Source organism: Micromesistius poutassou (assembly GCF_964030765.1).
Source record: "Micromesistius poutassou genome assembly, chromosome: 8".
NCBI classification, from domain to species: Eukaryota; Metazoa; Chordata; class Actinopteri; order Gadiformes; family Gadidae; genus Micromesistius; species Micromesistius poutassou.
In genome coordinates, this window is record NC_140278.1 from 2,885,463 (window position 1) to 2,907,221 (window position 21,759).

The window sequence follows — 21,759 nt, forward strand, 5'->3', positions numbered from 1 at the left end:
GTTTGATCTTCTAATCCAGTAGATATCCTTTTTTTTTGAGGATTTCAAGACAGAATCCCATTCTTGAGACACGGACCGATGCAGCTCATTCTCCAGTCACACAGCCACTTTACATGCTGAAGTACCATCTGCTACACAGTCGGGTGTTTCTCTAAAAACAGTCCTAGTCAAACTGCACTCTAGCTGGAAGTCTGAGACCGCAGTGGAGATCGTTGATTTCCACATTCATCTGTGGGTTTAAATTATCTTCCATATTGATGATGTGAAGATGGGTTTGGGAACCTGTTCTGTATTTTGTCAGGTTCACACAGGCTTAAACAGTTGGAGACAAAAGTAGTTTAGAGTGTATTTGCATTATTTAAACAGTTGTCTATTAATATTAGCGTACAATGCTATAGCCAAAAGTCCCTCATGTACATGAATAAAATCACAATGTATTTAAATCTGAAGGTGTTTAATAAGGTGGTGCTGCTGCTTGGATATAAAAATAAAATAGGTTAGGTGAGCAGGGGGGAATAAATTCCTGTGTATGGAAAGAAGTATCACTTCGAAACTTGCTGATCATTTAAAAAACGTAATTCAAAAAAAAAATGCATCCTATTACAACAAGAATTGGAAACACTTTGTAGTCCCGAGAGATATCTTGCTGTTATTGTTTTTTTACCTTTCCCACTTCCAAACTTCTAACGGGGGGACGCATTTAATACTTTGGAAGCGTGATAGACCCCCTGACTAGCTTCACTCTGATCGCTCTCATTGGTGCGTACTAAAGAGAGAAAAGTATAATCCTCTCTGTAAGAGGAACCTCACTGTCGCTCCTGACAAACTGATCTTCCCTTAAGGCCGGAGGACTGGACTAAAGTGCAAAAAACAGTCAACTCTCATCCGTCACTGCTGTTGAAACTGGTTCTGAACGGGGGCGGGGAGGAGTTTTTCTTGTCTGGTTAGTCTTGTCTGGTTTGAACACGCACACACATAGACACTCTACAGCAGCTTTACGTCATCCTCTGCCAAATCTCAGGGCTTCTTCTCTACTCATACAAATACTCCCCCTGAATCTGTCATCCTGCCATGTCCTGCATACGTATCTCCCTCTTTATTGTACTTCTCCTTCCTCGTCCATCCATCTCCTTCTGCACATTCTCACTAACACGCTGATCCATGGTTCCGTTATTCCGGATCTTTCCAACAGGAACACTGACAGTTTGTGAGAGTGATTGTGGTGCACCAGACAGGAGGCCATGAGCGAAAGCAGTCCCATGGCATAAGATAGATGGACTTTAGCCCTATAATGGACAGGCAGCAAAAAGACAGACTGGCCAAGTATTGTGGAGCACTGTACGGGGGGAGCTCTGACTATAAGCTGAGTCTTACTATGATTGTTTTCAACATATTCCTTTTGGAATATACAACTATGTATTATAAGGGATTTGAAAACAGATCCATATTCCAATCCATATTGTGGTACACTCAACCATAACGGAAACCACTATCTATACTCAAATTGAAGGGTTGGGGATAGTTTCCAATGAATATGTAGCAGTGGTAGTATCCACCACATCTTAATCCTGGTACACCTTGTCAGGGTCACAGATAGTGGGGTGGGGGTGCAGCCGGTCATGATGCAGGGATGCCTGCCAAATGACATGTTGATCCCCTGCAAGCCTCTGTGTGTGTGTGTGTGTGTGTGTGTATGTGTGTGTATGTGTGCGTGTTCAAGCTAGTCTGTGTGTCCTTGTCAGGAGGAGGAAACTGGTCTACATGGGAGGAACGCTCACAAACAAAGAACTAAATCCCATTCACTATTTTATTAGTTATTAGTTTATAAAGCCACTACTGTTAACACTATTTAGCAACAAATGTATTCTGTAATTATGTAATTCTACTCTCCCATGCCTATTAGTAAAACAAATTGTCTGTTTTGTTTTGATTTGTTTGTTTTGATTTCAAGAAATGAATCTAATCAGTCAATAATATAAATGTCATTTGGTGAACTGTTTATGAATCTGTTTGGCAGCAGTGGCTCCGGCTGATCCCCAAATGGACATACAAACAGATCGACAGCCATTGTTTTATCACATTAATGATTGTTAGCATTTTATGTATTCCTATATATCTTTTCTCAGAATGTTTATATTTAGTTTGTGTGAAAATGTACTTAAACAAACAAGTGTGTGTGTGTGTGTGTGTGTGTGTGTGTGTGTGTGTGTGTGTGTGTGTGTGTGTGTGTGTGTGTGAGAGAGACTACATGCATGTGTGTGTTCATGTATATGTGTATGCCAGTAGAATATAAACAGACAGTAAGACTTCCTGTCAGAAGAGGACACTGAGGGGGATGAGAGGAGATTTGAGAGAGAGAGAGAGAGAGAGAGACAGAAATAGTAAGAGAAGGGGAGAAGGACAAAAGACGACTGCTAACAGAAGTTTACAAAGAGGAAAATCAGATTTAACACAATAAAGAAAAAGAAGTCAAAGTCTGTAGCCTGGACATCAACATGGCTGATGGAGACGGATGGGACTACAGGAAAAACTCATAACTAATTTATTCAGGAGAAACGTTTTTTTACAGCCAGCAAGAGTTTTGTGAAGAACCTCAATGGAATGAGACCGATTGGATTCCAACAGTTAATCCTAAATGTCATGACAATGGTTGAAGAACAGTTAATCATGCGTACATAGGATTGGCCATCCGTGCCATAGGGAGAAAGTATGGCTGCTACTGAGTCCGTCAGATAGCGGTTCATAACAGCGACCAGGTGGACACCATTCCTTTGGTTTAATTGGCCAACTTTTCTCTGAGTAAGTACAACATCAACTTACTCATTCAAACTGCCTAACTAGTAGAAAGTATGACAAATGTATTATATGTATATAACATGTATATATATATATATATATATTCTGATATAAAGTTGTAATATATAGTTTATATATATATATATATATATATATATTCACAATTATATACATAATATAAGGTATTTTAAATCAAATGCAACAGGTTAATGCAGTGTTTCAATTACTCATGACAAGAGAAGGGAAAGGGTTTTAAAAGACTTGCTTTCAAAGGGCGGCATTTTCCCCCCTCGCTGCTATTCCTACCCAGACTCAGAGCCTCCTGGGAGCACCACGGCACAGAGGCAGTTTATTTGGACAGTGTTATTTGTGCTCTGCCTCAAACCCTCATTTCATCCCAGCATCGCTTCACAGCCACTGTATGTCTTTGCTGTCTTGTGTGTTTTGTGTTATTTTTGTTAAACATAATGTCTCTGTAGCCAAAGCTAGAATCAACTTCCTATCTCAGCCTGTGTTTCTGAGCCGTGTAGACTTAATATGAACAGTGAGTCACTTCTTTGATCTTCTCCACACCATGCCCCGCGACACGACAGGCTTGATCATCGTGTAGTGTGAGCTTAAGGAACGCTTCTCCCCACAGTTGTTTAATACATTTCCTACAATCATTTACATCCATAGGTTTGTTTTGTGTTAAGCATTCATGTTGCATATTAAGGTTGCAGTAAGCTAAAATAACCATGGTTAAGAGATCTATTCTGATTGTTTACAATTTAGGAAATTTGTTGATATCTGATGACTGCTTGGTATCAGAATACACACTCATTTCTGGTGTCTCTCAACATCAGCATATCAACCCTTTAAATAGCCACTAAAGTGTCTGTAACTCACTGACTGAGACTTGCTTCCAACCGTCTAAGAAAACCACTGAAATATGCCCTGCACCCCCCTGAACTCGGACGCACAGTGTCATGACCCGGCTCAACAGAGATGACAAAAAACGGGAGAGACAGTGCATAACCGATAGAAAATAAAGATTTATTTACATAACGTAACACAACTTAACAAAGTAACGCCAGCATGAGGTGTGTATGTCAGTAGTTTCAGTCATGTAAATGTGGGTGTATTGATCATGCGAGGTGGGGTGTTGTGGAGAAGGAATAAATTAATGAAACGCCAAAGCAAACCAAAAAGGTGCGGACGCCTGCGAGGAGAGTAAGAAAAGAGAGCGACAACAGGCAACCAGCTGCCCTTTTATCCGGCTGGAGCACCGGGCCCAGGTGCTCCAGATCCGGCTGTTGGCATCAGCTGATCGCCTTGAGGAAAGAGACAATGACGTCAGAGTAAATAAGTAGGCGGGGTCGTCACAACAGTGATTTCACAATCTCCTCATGTCCATGTTAATGAACCTGGTTTAATAGATTGAATAATACGAGGGATACTAATAGACCAAACCCATACATTCATTTCTTGAATGGATGTGTTTGCAGCCCTTCCAGCTGCGTGGACAGAGGCTAGAATACTTAATGTTGATGAATCACATTAGTCATGTCCCACCCTCCGCTGAGCATGTTATTCGCATTAGTCTTAATAGACTGTGTACTAACAGCTGGGATGCTATTTTGCTCTGAGAGATTATTTCCTTCACATAGAACCATGAAAGACAATGCTGTTTGTTTTTCGTTAAGGCTGAGACCCAGATGAGGGAATCCCAGGGCAGATGATTTTTTTAATGCTGAATAACAGGGTGGTATATTCATCGATTAGGAGTTCAATAGATAATGAACTCCAGTCAGTGTTCATCTCAACAGCAGTTCTCAGCTTGGTTTTTAAATAATGCTATACACAGATTGCTATGTGTAATCACAGAGTATATGTTGGACTATGCTGATAGATTTATATTTTTCACTGTCTTCAGCGCACTAGGGTTCAAAAGGAACATTGGAATAGAAATACATTTTTGTTTTTATCCCCCTTTTCCCTCCCCCTTCCCTTTCACTATCTTCCTCTTCTCTACCCCCTCTCTCTTCTCTTCCACTACTCTCTCCCCCCTCACTCTATCTCCCTCTTCTTCTAGGTCCATCTCACTTCACTCCATTGATATATTTACAGTCACTGATGCCCTCTGCTGTCTAACATTCATACAGTCGGCTCAAAGTTGAGCATTGATGGTTCTATTATTTACATGTTCCCCAGGATAATCACGACCTGAAGACATATGAAGTTTGAAGAACAAAAGCAAGGGCTTGTAAGCCAGCATAGCTCCACGGTAGACAGAGCTATATTCACAAATTCAAAGCACTTGCTTTGTAGCCATGAACATTCATGGATTGCTTTCCATGCTAAAATAGTTATGGAAGAATCCAATTTGAGTTACACTTTTAAACTAAAACATACACTGTTGTCTAAATACAACTGTAAAAATGAACATATTTGTGTTGTTGTTAATGAGTAGATAAATATATCAAGAGAAAAGATTGACCACTTGGCTTTGTCAACCTGGAGCCTGCCAAGATCAACAAACAATCTGAGGACCGGCACTCAGGAAGTGCAGAGTGTGTGTGTGTGTGTGTGTGTGTGTGTGTGTGTGTGTGTGTGTGTGTGTGTGTGTGTGTGTGTGTGTGTGTGTGTGTGTGTGAAAGAGAAATGGACATTAGTATTTAGTAGAGAATATGCCCTTTCTCATGAACCGAAACCATGCCTTAATATTACTTATAAATGTTGAAAGTTATTATTTAGTTTTTTGCTGTCATTCTGTGGCTTATATTTAGAATGCAGTTCTTAGTTTATTTAGGAATAATTAGACAAAAATTAAGAAGCAGATGCAGAATTGTGTTCATATGCCAAGAGAGTGCATTACAAAGTTTGTAAGCCCTTAGATTTGTGCCTCAAATTATTTTTAGCATTTGCTCTCAATGCTTGGAAGACTTAAGTGGGCTTACTGGATTAAACAACACCTAGATAATGAACCCCTCACATTTTACACTGCCAGATATGCTTTGGACCAAGCTAAAAATACTATAACGTAATACAACTTGTTCATTATAATTACTTATTACTTCCGTTCAAACAAACAGGCTCATTGTGGTTTGTAAGAGGCCTTTCTAAAGTTACTAATGTTTGAATTTTGTTTCACAGAAACATATAGATTTAATATCCATCATCACCATGAAGTCCAACTCCTCAGATGGATGGACTTTCAACAACAAGACGTTAGCTGTGGTCAACGGTTCAGGCAATGGGAGCGGTGTGGAGCCCTACCTTCAGAGACTGGCCCACCTGGACGAGGGACTGTACCACGACTTTTACAGCCTCTGGATCGCCCTCATGGTCATCAACTCCCTTATATTCCTTGTAGGTACATCCTTTTTCTTTCTGCATTCCTATTGAAATGCCAACATTACCCTCACATACACGTGTTGTGTCGGGCCTGCAGTTGTAAAAAATGTATATTCTCTATCTATAGCCCCCCCCCCCCGAGTGATAATAACACAAGTTAACAACTGCCATCTTGGCATCTTGTTTAAACTATCCCCACTTTTTCAGAATATCCTCCATTCTTTTAAATTGAGTTTATAGATTATAGGGTTAGAGTTTTTCTCTTCCATTTTCAAATTCCCCAATAAGATCCATCCTTCTTTTTTGTAGGTAACATTTAAAAGTTGTAAAGAGAGCACGTGGAAAGGATTTTTAAATTTACCAACACAAAAAACATCCCCTCCCGCCGAAGTGTTGCATTCACACACCTGAGATTGACAGAAAATATTAGTTTCCTGAACCGATAAGCAAAGAGATGCCGTGATTGGTAAGAGCCGAGAACAGTCTACAATCTAAATTGCGGCAGGTGGAGTCAACACAAAATAAATATTTCTTCCAGAGCAATTCACTGATTCGCAGATGGCTATGGCCTATTCTGAAAAATCACACTCAAATAATAGCTCTAGGATTTGACCTGCTACAGCACCTTTAAAGTCGTTCCTTTTGTAATTTTTTCTAACGTTTTTCCCTGGTGTCTTCCCTGTGCAGGTAGGCATGGTGCTCAACACAATGGCACTCTACGTCTTTTGTTTGCGCACAAAGCCCAAGACCACCTCTGTGATCTACACCATCAACCTGGCGGTCACGGACCTGCTGGTGAACCTCTCCCTGCCCACCCGCATCCTGCTGTACTACAGCGGGGGGGCCTGCCTCCTCTGCTCCTACCTGCACATCTTCTCCTACTTCGTCAACATGTACTGCAGCATCCTGTTCCTGACCTGCATATGCGTCGACCGGTATATCTCCATCGTGCAGGTCAGTTATCGGGACTACTACTGGGTTCTACTTCTTCTCCTTCATTACTTATGTTACAGTTGCTGGATTATCCCAAGAGCATATGAATCCAGGAGGCATTCTGCAGCTGACTTCTAAACAGTGTAAAAGTGACCTGCTGGTTGAAGATCGTGAAAGCGGTCCATTCCAGCCATAGCGTGAGACACAGAAAACAACGGTTGTTTTTGGTTGATCCTGTAGGTCGAAGCGTCCCACCGGTGGCGTAACGTCAACGTGGCCAAGTGTGTGTGTGTCTCCGTGTGGCTGTTTGCCATCGTGGTCACCTACTCCTTCCTCTCCACCGCCTTCCAGCACAAGGGCTGCTGTGTCTCCAAGCTTCTCTTCCTCACCATCACAGAGTTCTTTCTGCCCCTTGTCATCATCGTGGTCTTCACGTTGCGCATCATGTGGGCCTTGGTGGACCATCGACTCATGCAGCAAAGCAGGTAAGGTTCAGGCAACTCTTTGTTTGTCTTCATCAGACTCATAGCTTCCTGGGAGTGTTTGTGGCAAACAGTTATATTTGTGATCGAACCAACTTGGGGGTGAAAACTCTGAATGCGGTTAGCATTTATTTACTCATGTTTCCATATTTCAATTTCTTTAAGGATGTATTTCCTTTAACTGTGTTGATGTAAGCGGTGCAAAATGGTTAACTATCATATTGTTAGCAGAAATACACAGTGTTTGTTGACCTTTCAAATATAACATTGAACTTGTTTTTCCCAGGGAGAGGAGAAGGCGAGCTGTCCAGCTGCTGACGACGGTGCTCATCATCTTCACTGTGTGTTTCACACCCTTCCACATCCGGCAGGTGAGGTAATAGGTGAGGTAAATAAATAGTGAGATACTAGGTGCTAAACATAGTGTTTAAGAATATCTGTCACAGCCGGTGTTCTCACCTTGGGGGAATGTATGCACTAACAGAATTTTAAGATGCTTTGGATAAAAAGCATCCCTCTGGCAAATGACATATATTATGACTGTTGGCTCACTACATCATTACTGCTTTGCTGTTAAGCAGGGCTGATGTAGAGAGCAAATAGTTAAGGGTTAGTTAGTATAAGTAGGAAGGGTTCATCTAATTGTAATACTGACAGTAGTAGATCAGGAGGTAAATTACTTAGGCACTACCCAGTTTTGTAGCATTTGTAGATGCACTCTTAATATACAGAATAGTGTTGATCATCAAGACTTATAGTTACAATGCGTGTTGTGTTCTGTGCTGCAGGTGCTGCTGTACTTCTATCCAGAGATGCCCCACCATGTGATCGTGTACCATCTGACTGTGACTCTGAGCAGTCTCAATAGCTGTATGGATCCTGTAGTCTACTGCTTTGTCACTAACAATTTCCAGGTAACACAACACAAGAGTGATGGTCTACGAGTGATGGATCGCATTTATCCACCTTTCTTTCTTTATTTCATCATCTGATTTGTCATAATAGTTATCTGTTTAGTTATACACTATCAGTGTATAACTAAACAGCCTACAAATATCAAAAAATGCCAATTAATTCATTAATTCATAAATCTTTTAGTCACCTAACTAATCAAGGTGCGTCAATTTAAATTGGTCCCTGTTGGTCTTAACATGGCCAATACAACACCCCCCTAAAGGGCCAGTGAATGCCTGATGAGGAACACAGAGAAGGGAGCCCTGCTTCTGCGGAGGGTTAGGTTTAGGGTTAGGTTTGAAAAAACAGTTGCCTATTAAATGAGTTAAACATTAACAAATCCTGACTCATTTACTTTATGTTCTGTTCTTCCTCATTGTTTCCCCAGTCCACCATGAGGAGTCTGTGTCGCCGCGCGGAGGCGGAGCCGAGCAGCAATGACATCGTCAGCATGCACCACAGCTCCAAGGTCTCTGGAGGTATGGTCAACGCCGCCACTAACAACACCATCATGATGACCTCCGCCAGCGCCGTCACCCCCCACTCCTCTCAGAGGATCTATAGCGTGAGGAACAACCATCACACCGTGTGATGGCCCTGTCATGTGACTCCGAGAGAGGCAAGGGAGAAGTGGGACTTTTGCATCACTATGTTTTGTTTCACTGCTAAAATGAAATGCAGAGACAAGTGTGACGGCAGGCTTGCATCTTCAACACAGGATCATGAGAAACAGTTGATGATATTACAAGGACTTGCACATCTAGAGCAGCACACATTTACACAAAGAAGCTTTGAAACTGCCCTGGGGGATGAGTATATCACAATCAATGATCTGACAAGTGCCAGTGCTAAGAGACCACCCTCCTCAAGGACAATGTGAGAGGAGAAAATATTGTCAATAGACGACAGATTTTCGACCTTTGATAATGAGATGTTGGCTCACTTCAGCGACTGCCCTTGGAGACAGAGGTATAGCTATGTCCATGCGGATCTGCGTACAGCAATAAATGTACTAGAAGAAACTTATTTTTTTTAATACAAGCACTGAGTCAGACCAGTGGCGTAGCCAGAAATGTCCACATGGGTGGGCACTGAAAAAAACAGGCGGGCAAAGTCAATTTGATTGAACATACGATAGGCCTAGATTATGCACCATACAAACCCTAATCAAAGGCATTACGTGACATAAAGGTGTCAATAGGCCCGCCCAGGCTACGCCTCTGATTCAGACTGGATCATGTTTAGGAATGTAGGCCTACTCCCCAAACGGCTATGAAAAAAATAATCTGGGGATATTTATCATGCAACTGTTCATAACTGGAGTCATGAAGCAAAATATAAATCATGCTGGTCAATATCTAATCTGTATTAAAAAAAATCTAATTGTGAATAGAAATCACTTTAATTATTGTCAAGGCAAAGAAATCCATTCATGTGTACATTTCTAAAAGAAACATAGACTTCAGTGTTGTCTAATCAAATACTTTTGATTAGACATGATTTAACCCTCACATTTCAAATTCACACGGCCCCATGGTGAGCCTGGCCCCTAATTATAGAAGTATAAGTGGGTATATGTAGTGGGCCATCCAACGTACATCCGCTTCACATTTAACCTGTTAAGTAAACCTTCATGAATAAAGTTAGCTAGCCCATCAGTCACTTTTGACTGAAGTGTAGGCCTAATGTAGTGCAGGATGACTAACCATCTATTGGTCGTATCCATAAAACATTTGCATTAAAGCAAAGGTACAAGACTGTGTACAATTTTTTTAATTTTTTTTTTAACTAGTGAAGGAACTACCTATCCCATAAACCATTGCGAACTGTAAACCATCAGAGGGCCGTGACTCCTCCCCCAAGAGGTGCGTAGTGGGTCGGGTCCGGTGACGTCAGCCCCCCGCCCCGCGCTCTCCCAGCCAGTTTACACTTTATACCGTAGTAGAGATACCAGTGAGACTGATGGGCAAAAGTGACCAGGAGGACACCCGCTGCTGCTCAAAGTGCCTCCGGAGGAGTAACGCGACTCTTATAACCATTTTCGTTCACGAAGTACCTTCCGCACGCGAGCCACGCTACAGGTACGTGGCACGAGGCTCTTTATTTACAGGTGTGGTTCACGTGGTGACGGAGCAGCGCTACAGCTGGTAGCTAGCCCCGACTCGCCGTGGACCGCTGACCTGTGGATGGATCATATAACGCAAGGGGTGCTTTGCCAGACCTTTTCGGCGTGCGAGCTACTTTGGAATGAGCAGGTCTTAATGACCGACCTACGTTAAAATACGCTAAACATGTATTTATTTATATTTACTGAGTACATACTCTGATGACTTGCACTGAATGGAGTAAGCCAGGGTTGCATAGTCCCGGACAGTAGTGCTGGTAGCTGGCCTCAAGCAGGCTTCCGAATGACCATCAGTCATGGTGGAATGGTATTTGCACTTAATAATCTTCATTAGGGAAAAGGCTGACTGGCATAATTAAGTAGAGCGAAATAATGCAGTCAAGGAGCAAGCAGCATCTTTCCTTATGTTTGGATACTTTTCCTTTGGGAGTAAGTTCCCACGTTTAGATGGAGAACGTTATTCTCATAGTGGTATACCGACCAGTAAGATACTGGTGTTTACTGTGGGTAGTGTCAGTAACCGTGTCCCGTCCCGGGACCGCTGTACACACACGGGTCCTCCAGACGCGGTGTTGGGACTCTAAAGCTATCGTGACTCTTAAAGTTATGTGTGCCTGCAAAACATCTGTTTCAGATCTTGTTCAGCCGTCGTGATTTCCAGTAGGATTTAGAGAAATGTATAAAGATATTTCTTAGTATTGTTTTTCTGCCGATTGTCCGTTTGTGTTTTGCTTATTACCTGTTTAATGATGGAACTGAAAGAAAACGTTAATTTGCATGAATGTTATACCATTTTGTGTCAGTAATAATTATTGTATGTATGTTTAATCTCAGAATCTGTATGTTGTAGACCGCCTAACTAAAAAATTTGTATCCTGTTTTATCCTTTTTTTTCTTTCACAATAACTGCAGCAACAAGCATTCCTCAGGACAGAATCAATCATTGTTTGATTAAAACACATATTTTCTGTCTGATATATTTTGTCACTTAACTGGCACTTTTTTCTTTTTCTTTAGATTACTGAGGGATTTAGGGCTATGCTAAGAAGCTGGCCACCAATTCAGCTGTTCTGCTGATAGAGGCCTACACCCAAACCAAAAAGGACAGCATTCCCCAAAGCACAGCCAACACACCACAGTCTGCACAGCCTGCACAGCCTCTTTGGTATCTCCAAATTCTAAAAAACTGCACTGCCTTCCACTCAATTACTATGAATCTTGATCTTGGAATCGGTACAAAGTGTACACAATAACATTGTACAATCAGACTGTGTAACTGTGAAATCAATTGAGCTATTTGTTTGATTTATTTTATACCTCATATGTGGTAAAGAATAAAACAGCAGATTATACTGCAGCTCAAGTGAAAGTCTCATGGTCGTCATGGGAGTATCAGCCAGTTTGCTTTACATGTAAATCCCCATAATTGGAGAAGGAGGAACCTGACTGGCATTCATGAATAAGCAGTAAGACGTAATTGTATTTATTTATATGGAGTTGTAATTTAAGGATGCCAGCTTAAAGGTCAACATGGATGCTACATAATGGGCACAAGTTAAACTGAATCCACCCCCTTTGTGCAGTGCAACAATAAAGATTCAAGATTAAGAAATTTAATATACAATACAAGTAATAATATAAGTAGATCAATTATATTAATTGAAAGGGAAGTCTCATGTTCACATAGCGGGTTACATATAAAAGATAAATACCCCATTAGCAAAAAATGGTTCCTCCGAGGAGCATACCTCCTCTGATCGAAGAGGAGGAAGAGGAGCTGACCGGGGACCCCGAGATCAGGGGCTTACCTGAGAAAGACAAGCTGATGGCTGTTCAGGAGAGACAGGACGAAGACGAGGGTGAAGCCAGACCAGGGAGGATCTCCGTGCAACGCTGGCTGATGCACGGAGCAGTGATGTTTGGACGGGAGTTCTGCTACGCCATGGAGACCGCCCTGGTGACGCCCGTGCTGCTGCAGATAGGTAGGAGCCCCTGACCCGTGTGCCAAGGTGCGGAGGTGATTGTATTGACAAAACGCAGCACAAGAACAAGTGATGCTATTGAAATATTGGCATGAATAAACAATGACGCTATGGCACTCCTATTCTAATGGAAACAAAATATTCTCATAGTTGAAGGGGATGCTGACATTCGATAAAGTGATGCATAAACAAAAACAAGTCTCAATGATTTATCAAGTGCTACCCAAAGCTTTTATGACAAGGATTCTAAGTAAAAAAATATATTCTCTAACCTTGTGCAACAAAAGCACATTGAGGCTAATAAAGCTGTCATGAAAAACGATATAGCTTTTAAATCTTCTTCCATCCAGAGATGGCCTACCCAGGATTCCCAGCAGTAGCCAGCCAGTGGCTATGCTGCTTGTTGCCTGGTTTGCCACAATAGCATAACAGGACAAAGGCCTCTACCCCTGGATAGGTAATGGTATGACAGGAATGTCCAACAAAGCATATTTTTACAGTGCTCAGAATTTCATAGAAATGTTAGCTTGCCCTTAACAAAAGCGCTTTAGAAACACAATTCCTATACTCTGAATTGTATTTGTTTCTTACACTGCTGGGGTTTCAATCCCCCAAAAATATAATACTATCTGTGTTGATCATTAACAATTGTTCTAATAATGGATCATTCTTCCATAGGATTGAAGTTTGTCGATGTGTGATCCTTCTCCTAAAGTCTGATTGTAATACATTCAAGCAGCGCAGGTGAATCAATACCATGCCTTTCAACCATTATTGCTGAGTAGAAGTCTTTTTTGATTACCCCTGTTTGATTTAGGAGTCTCTGGAGATCTGACCAGATTACAGTGGGTGGACACTATAGTGAAGACTTTATTGCTAGGTTTTAATTGCACATCTCTTCCTTTATAGTTTTCTTTAGTCAAGCATCTCGCACATGCTTATAAATGAAAGGTCTGTTCGACCTTATTGATATATCTACCTATAAAGAAAAGCTTTTTCATCAAATTCCTATTATAGTACGAACAAATTTGACATAAATTGCATCAAAATGTCTTCTTATGCCAGTTCGCAAGTTACATGCTAGAATGCCTAATAACGAGCGAAATGTTGAGTATAGTGGAGAGAGACAGAAGCCTGACAGTCTCTCTGTGTCTTTATTATTTATGTGTGAGGAAATACTGGAGCAGAACAAGCCCAAACGGGTGGTACACATTCCCATGGGAACCTGCAGGCCACTACGTCCAACCCCATTTTAGAGGATCGCATGGGCCTTCTATGATACAGATTTAATTTGTTCGATTTCATTATCATACCCTGTATTAATATTGCCGGGTTGCCTTTACTCCAAACAACAAAGAAAGTACTCCTATGGGGCCGAGCCTTACTGTAGAAAACACTGTAATGTTTTCTGTTATACACAGTCAAGAGCTGGTATGCACTATATGCAGGGGGGGTAGTATGCTGAGCGAAGCTACCCTCCCATCCATTATGTGTGGGTAAAAAGGACAACAGCAATCTCCCAGTTGATTCAAACTTAGTTCCCACATGACAATAATAGCAGTGTGTTATCTTGAGGTCTCCAAGTTACTACTTCTGGATTTATATGGAAAATCTCTGGAGAAATAGAGTGCCATGAAGCTATTTATCTTGATTACGCAGGCATAACATGTTTACAAGCTCATCTTGACATGCTGATAGTGTAACATGGTTGTTAATCATTGCACAAATGATTAAACAAAAAGCACAAATGCTCTTTGTCAGTTGGATACATGAGATTCATGCCATGTAAACTGTATGTCATTCCTCTAACTGTGGGCATCAGGTTGGGTTACTTACTGAAAGGATTTGAACACTAACCTGTTTCCCACAGAAGTGTTTTCTTTAAAAGATCTTTAAAAGTCTTGACTTTACAATGAACTGCCAAATTTTTTTTTAGTATTGTGCCTTTCATGGCAAATAATATTATTGAGTTCTGTGTCAGTTGTGTGCCAACATAGTGCTGGCCAAAATGTTTTTTATTCAATACTTAGTATTGAGTTTATTTTTAGGTGTATTTTAAGGACATGCTTGTCTGCTAGAAAGCTATTCCCTAAATGTGAACCTAACTTGAATCACATTTAATTTAACAGTTTAATCAAAACCGTCTTCCGTCCTAGACTCATTTAAACCCTCACAATCCTGACCCGGCAAGCAAGATCTGGCTTTACAAGGGGATACTGAGAGCAAAAGAAAGAAAATTATATTTCCCATTCCTTGGAATCTGGGCCTTAGCTGACACGATGAATCTTTTTGCCTCAAGGACCCATAAGGTCTGTCGGGTAGATTTTGGAAAACTTTGGAAAACCGCCTCCTAAGCCCAAATGACCAAATATTCCTCAATACTACCCGACCATGTTGTTTTTTTTGGGTTTTGATTTTATAAAAAATTAAAGAGATATGGCCAATTTATGTGAAAATATGCAAATGAGCCACCATTATTCAACCAAACCATAGTGCTCAGAGAACCACAGAGGCCTACAATTCAAGGACCACCATTCCTTAGGTAAAGTGGACAGTTTAGTTTTGATAGCTAACAAAATGATGTCACAGGGTCATTTTGATGTCGCAGGTGCTCTCCAAGCTATTTCTTTCAATGGAAGTCAATGGTGAAAAAAACGCTGACTTCAACCATTCCAAAGGCAAACAGCTCAGGGTTGTGAAAGTTGGTACACGTATAGAAACTGCACGTAAGCAGGCCTCCAAAAAGTAAAGTACCTCTTCAGTGATGGGGGACTCCATAACTCGTAATCAAGCTAAAACTATCAGCCCCATTATTGGATCAATAACAAGCCCACTTCAAAGTGGCCCAGAAACTTGCCATGCTCGCACGTTAGACTCCCTAGCATTAGCATGACGGCATGCTTGTGGAATATTGTGCACACGACAAGTTGCCACAACCGCATGCATTCTTTCAGAAAATGCGCATGTGGCAACATGTCTAGTTTCCTCAATTTTCTTCATTCCTCTTTGTGCAACAACGGCAAGAAAAGCACCAACATCTGGATATTGCTCAATAATCTGAATTCTCACGGTTTCTCTCTGTCCTTCCATTTTCTCTGTGTGTTCCTAGGCCTGCCAGAGCAGTACTACAGTCTGACTTGGTTCCTCAGTCCCGTCCTGGGTCTGATCTTCACCCCTGTGATCGGCTCGGCCAGCGACCGCTGCACCCTCCGATGGGGCCGGAGAAGACCCTTCGTCCTGGCCCTCTGTGTGGGCACTCTGCTGGGCGTGGCCATGTTTTTAAATGGCTCTTTAATAGGTGAAGACCACGTGGTCTGATGACATTGTTCACACCTGGCACCTGGACATGTTCTCTGTGCACATGAGTGTGTGTGTTTAACTGTTTCACTGCGTTCCCAGGCCTCGCCATAGGCGACACTCCAGGTAGCCAGCCAATAGGCATCGTGTTTACGGTGGTGGGTGTCGTGGTGCTGGACTTTTGCGCTGACGCATCCGAGGGACCAATCAGAGCGTATCTTTTAGATGTTGCTGACACAGAGGAGCAGGATTTGGCCCTGACCATCCACGCATTCTCTGCTGGTAACGATCACGACGTGTCCCATCAGACCTTCATAAACACTAACGTCTCATTAAAAAAGATGCCACAGTTGTACACAGCTGTAAAAAGATGCCACAGCTGTGGAGACAGCTGCGCTGCCTCCACCTTTTTGTTGCTCGTGGAACAAACTCAAATACTTTATTTTGCATACTTGGCATCTTTTAGGTGTTTTGCCGCATGATGTGTGTGTCTCCCTCCTCTTAGGCCTCGGGGGAGCGGTGGGCTACATGCTGGGTGGTCTCGACTGGACCGGCACGCTCTTGGGGAGCGTGTTCAGGTCCCAGGAACAGGTCCTCTTCATCTTCGCGGCGTTGATATTCAGCGTCTCGGTGGTGCTTCACCTGTTCAGCATCCCTGAGCAGCCGCAGGACCCCGCACAGGCCGCTGCCGCCGCCGCCGCCGGGGAGGAGGACTCGGCCAGCCAGCTGTCTCTCAGGCCCAATGGCAACGCTCTCCCTTACATCGACGTCATCGTTGAGGAGGACGACTCCCCGCACGACCGCGACAGGGCCGATGCGGAGCAGGACAACAACGTGGACTTCTTCAGCGTGGAGCGCGCGCGGAGTAAAAGTGACTCGGTCCTGGCGATGCCCGAGGCCACCATCAAATTGGATCCTGACCTTCACCCGGACGCGCATCATTTCCCGCCTGAGGCGAAACCCTTCCTGTCAGAGACACCGGGAGAGTTGGATGGTGCCTTCGCACCGTCTGATGCTGGTTGTCGTTCTGTCTGTTCACCTCTTCTTCCCTGTAGTACTGTGCCCCCTACTGGTGTGATGGTGGACTTACAGCCAGTAAGCCATTCTCTGACCCGAACATCAGACAATCATCCGGACAGCCTGAACAAAAAGGTGCAATACACTTTTATTATTATCATTGAGGCATCTCCCACTTTTGGTAGGGCATTATTTCACAACAATGAGCTTGTCTTTGGAGTGGTCTCGTAGCTAGGATTATAATATAATCTATACTTATAATACCATAACTAACAACTCTGCCATTTGTTCAGCACAGCCATTAAACCTTTGTTCTCTGATCCTCCTTTTACAAAAATGGCTCTGTCTTCTCAGCCAATAAGTTCTTCTCTTATTTATTCCAGTGCCAGCCCAAGACGGTAAATGGAGTCAAACAGGGTGCGTCTACTGCTCACTCCCCCCCCGCCAATCGCTCGGCACCTACCAAGTCGGGGACTCGACTTTCAAACACGTCAAACCCACCTCGACCCCACCCTCCCACCTTCTACAGACAAGTATGGTTTCACCATTTGAAGTTTGAATTAGAAGATAAACAAATGAATGCATGGGGCTGAACGACATTTTTACATTCATCGTTGCTTTTTGTCGCGTATGAATGATGAAAGTTAAAGAAGACTTTGTTATCCATCTCCCCCCCCCCCCTGCAGCCCTCCTTCACCTTCTCGTACTATGGACGGGTGGGAACGCAGCCCCTCCGCAACCGCCGGCTCAACCCGGGGCTCCACCGGCCCGTCACGCTGTCCCGCAGTCTGAACGACCTCTCCACGCTCCGCCCGCACGCCCAGAGGCGCGAGCTGCAGCGCTCGGCCAGCAGCCTCTCCTCCGACACTCTGGCCAGCGAGGGGGAGGCGGAGGGGGAGGCGGAGGGGGGCACCACCGTCCGACTCCTGTGGCTGTCCATGCTCAAGGTGATGCACGGGGGGGGGGGGGGTCAGGAGGCTGTTCTGCACTAGGGTTGGTCTGTACGATCACTGTTCAATCTAGTAGTGGACTGGCCTCTTTAGTGTGGCGTCTATTTGGCCTTGGAGTACAAACACAACCCTTAAGTGTCCCAGAATTGTACCATTAGCGTTAACCCTTGGGTGTTGGCAACGACCACGAGCGTGACGGCACGTGTCTGTGTGTCCCGGACAGATGCCGAGGGAGCTGTGGCGGCTGTGTGTGTGCCACCTCCTCGCGTGGTTCTCCTATTTGGCCATGGTTGTGTTTTACACAGACTTCATGGGACAAGTCATCTTCCAGGGTGACCCCACGGTAAGACACTGTGTGATACACAGACACATGAATGATAATCAGAGGAGTAGGCGCCCTCTCTGGGGTGTAAGACAGCGTGTTTGTTTCTGTGCAGGCGCCATCTAATTCGACAGAGCTGCAGAACTACAACAGAGGAGTGCAGATGGGCTGCTGGGGACTGGTGGTTTACGCTGCTACCGCCGCGCTCTGCTCTGGTGAGCTTCACTTGATGTGCTAACACACTCTAGGTCTGTTCTGATCTCCTCACAAAATCAACACATTATAGAGAGCCCTCATTCAATCTCTTCCTCTCTCTCCTCCCTCCAGCCATCCTTCAGAAGTATCTGGATAGATTTGATCTCAGCATCAAGATCATCTACGTGGTTGGAACTTTAGCATTTTCAGTTGGTAAGTCTCTTACCAGCGTAGAATACAGCATTCAAGTTTCTGTTTTTTTTGTTTTTTTTCATTAAGATATGTAATAAAACGCTTCCCCCCCCCTCAATTTAGGAACTGCTGTCATGGCAATCTTCCCTAATGTGTATGTTTCCATGGTGATGATCAGTACCATGGGCGTCATCTCCATGAGTATCTCCTACTGTCCATATGCTTTACTAGGACAGTATCATGAAATCAAAGAGGTAACACACACACACACACACACACACACACACACACACACACACACACACACACACACACACACACACACACACACACACACACACACACACAGGATTAAGCAATGATTTGTCATTTTTAAGACCTTCGTTTTACTCTTAACTGATTGCATTTATTTGCTCTTGTTTGCTATTACACAGTATATTAATCACAGCCCTGAAAAGTCTCGACGAGGTTTTGGTATTGATTGTGCAATCTTATCTTGCCAGGTGAGTGTTTATTTTAATTGTACATTTATTATTATGTAATCATATCAATTACCATATCAGTTATATTATTTAAGTAATCCAGCAGGATGCACACAATTCAATAATAATAATAGACATGAAGAGCCTTTAAGGTTGAGTGGTAGAATGTTGTGGAAGCTGAGCAGCTATTATACTGCGTTGTTCTGTGTAAATGGGAGGTTGTCTTCTGTGTTTGACTCCCAGGTGTACGTCAGTCAGATCCTGGCCGCCTCGGCTCTGGGAGCGGTGGTGGAGGCCGTGGGCAGTGTTCGTGTAATCCCCATGGTGGCCTCCGGGGGCGCCTTCCTAGGGTTCCTCGCTGCCTGTTTCCTGGTCATATACCCTGAGGCGGTAGCTAGCAGCTTGGAGCAGAGCATGGTGGCTCTGCAAAAGGAAACTGACCTCGGTGCAGAAAGGACCAATCAGGGGACAGCTAAGCTGAAATCGATTGATTCTGCGGAACCAAGTGTTGTTGGTGCGGAATACGACCCCGCTGTGTGAGTGGGGATTCACTGGTTCAGGTTCATCGAATCTGTCCCCAAATCACTTGAATGAAGTGTTCATAACTATTGGACTTTGTCTTAACACACCGAATTCAGAAGAAACCCGTTCCACGTGTGACTTTGACACACTCTGACTTGATTTGGAAGTTTGGAGAAAGTGTGAAACCATGGCAACCTCAGGGATGGTGTTAGTGTTTGGATGTGTTGTGTATTATGAATGAATGAATGTGCTAGTCTACTATAATCATGACTGGTGTCATGAAATATTTGATCAGATTAAATATTTATTATTTTACCTATTGATGCTGTGTATATTCAGATGGCAAGCAAGTACAGCACTGCTAGAGTGTGAAACAATAGTTTAGTATGATTTTTGAAAGAAATGTCCTTGGCAAGTTTCAAAGAGCATTGCTAAACTGCTAAACCAGCAACTGTGTTGTAAAGACGATGTGAATGTATTTGTGATGATGACTGACTTAACCTGGGTTTTACAAAATTATGTATTGCACTCTTTTTTTATTCAAACCTTGGTGCTGGACACATGAAACTTATGTCTATTTGAGGAAAGGGACTTTAAGCTTGCTGTCAACAGACACCGTTTTCTCTGAAATCGGAAAGACTTTAGGGCGCACTCAGACTAGGCCATCTATACCGTGGCCGAATACGTTTGCCCCTAAACTCTAGACCGTTTGGCTAGTGTGAGCACGCCATCCATACTCAAGTACAGTTAAATTCCGTGGCCTCAGTACACTTCGGAGAGGTGTGCTCACACACACGGATACGCAACCCAGATGTACAAGAGGCAACCGTACTCAGGCCCAGTTGAGATTGCCTAGTGTGAGCTCAGGCCAGCGGCACAGTGGAGGTGGGGGGGGGGGGGATCCATGTACCGTACTGTACGGTACAGGGCTGTACTTGAGTACGGTACGGGGCAACTTTGCCTAGTGTGAGTGTGCCCTTAGTCTACATTTTTTTATGTAATGTTTTTCTGAAAGATGTCACCATTGCTTTTCATACAGTTTAGGAAGCCACATGATCAATAATTACTGTGGTTGTCATGAGTTATTAGGTTGCACCTTGTTATAGAGCCTCTATAATTTGTGTATGATGTGATAGCACATGCTTGCTTTAGTTTAGTTCATTTAAGCACATAAATGTTTAATTATTCGTAATGTAGCTTTTCTACACATACTCCATATAGGTGTTTCAAAGTGTTTCTATCAATAATGAATTGTGGTTTATTTGAACTCTAATGAAAGTCAAATGGATACAGCCTTTTGACAAGTATATTTCCATTGGCTTTCCTAATGATGGAACATAAAGGAAGGTAAATTCAAAATAAAATGGTGTTCATATCGTGATCAGAGGACAGCATGGAAATAAGACACTTGATAAATGCCTTTGGTAATTGAGTGTTTTTTTATTGTCTTGAAATGACATAAATATGTTTGATCATATATTTGACTGAAAGGTGTAATTCAAGAGGTATTTCTTATTAATCAAGAAATGCATGGAAGGGGATAAATACTTGATCCATGTAAACCCTTTGTGCCTGAATCATAAGGATATAATCCTTGTACCTGTGACGGTTGATACAAACATATACATGTTTATATGTATAAAACATACGTATATATGCATATTTTATATATACTGTATATTTTTTACAAAATTAAAGTGTTTGCTATTTGAAAGTGTTTTGGTCTTTCTCCCAGTTTTATAATTTTCTAAATAGTCAATAGTGTATAGTGCCTACTGCAAATTTGACAATTGCCTTACCACTTATTGACTGAGTCCTTTGTACTATCAGAAGTATTACTTTTAACCAATATCCTCAAATACAAACTGTTGATGCAGGTCATTTTGTACAATCATATTATTCACACTCGAATGCCAACTTGCCTTTAATAAACAGCTAGTCAACCCCAACGTGTCGAAGTTTAAATAATTTATTATGTCGTCAATCAGTATTCATAATAACATCAATACGACTTGGTGATGTTGTATAGCCATCGTCACCATATGCATGGAGAACGCATGAAGAGGAGCATGGAACGCACGAGGAGGAGTGCCCACGTGGGTGTGACGGAGCGGGGTGCCGTCGTCGTTCACGTGTGCAGAACTCATTTACCGGTTTCCGCCTGACCAATCAGG

General features: G+C 42.8%; 2 protein-coding genes across 2 annotated transcripts; both read left to right on the top strand.

The window, feature by feature from the left end:
* Positions 1–2,683: 2,683 nt before the first annotated feature.
* LOC311351072 (G-protein coupled receptor 20-like) lies at positions 2,684–9,093 on the top strand (the record flags this gene model as incomplete). The annotated part of the gene is made up of 7 exons (XM_084471154.1): positions 2,684–2,799; positions 5,932–6,147; positions 6,820–7,086; positions 7,306–7,550; positions 7,834–7,918; positions 8,336–8,461; positions 8,890–9,093. The coding sequence occupies exons 2-7, from the start codon at positions 5,962–5,964 to the stop codon at positions 9,091–9,093; spliced, it is 1,113 nt and encodes a 370-aa protein (XP_084327280.1). The 5' UTR covers positions 2,684–2,799; positions 5,932–5,961.
* A 1,320-nt stretch (positions 9,094–10,413) lies between these two features.
* Positions 10,414–21,184, top strand: LOC311351490 (solute carrier family 45 member 4-like). Its single transcript, XM_084471637.1, has 13 exons — positions 10,414–10,582; positions 11,644–12,608; positions 15,718–15,906; positions 16,008–16,187; positions 16,411–17,057; positions 17,306–17,455; positions 17,609–17,869; positions 18,096–18,215; positions 18,310–18,409; positions 18,522–18,602; positions 18,705–18,835; positions 19,016–19,084; positions 19,307–21,184. The coding sequence occupies exons 2-13, from the start codon at positions 12,353–12,355 to the stop codon at positions 19,601–19,603; spliced, it is 2,481 nt and encodes an 826-aa protein (XP_084327763.1). The 5' UTR covers positions 10,414–10,582; positions 11,644–12,352; the 3' UTR covers positions 19,604–21,184.
* Positions 21,185–21,759: the final 575 nt, after the last annotated feature.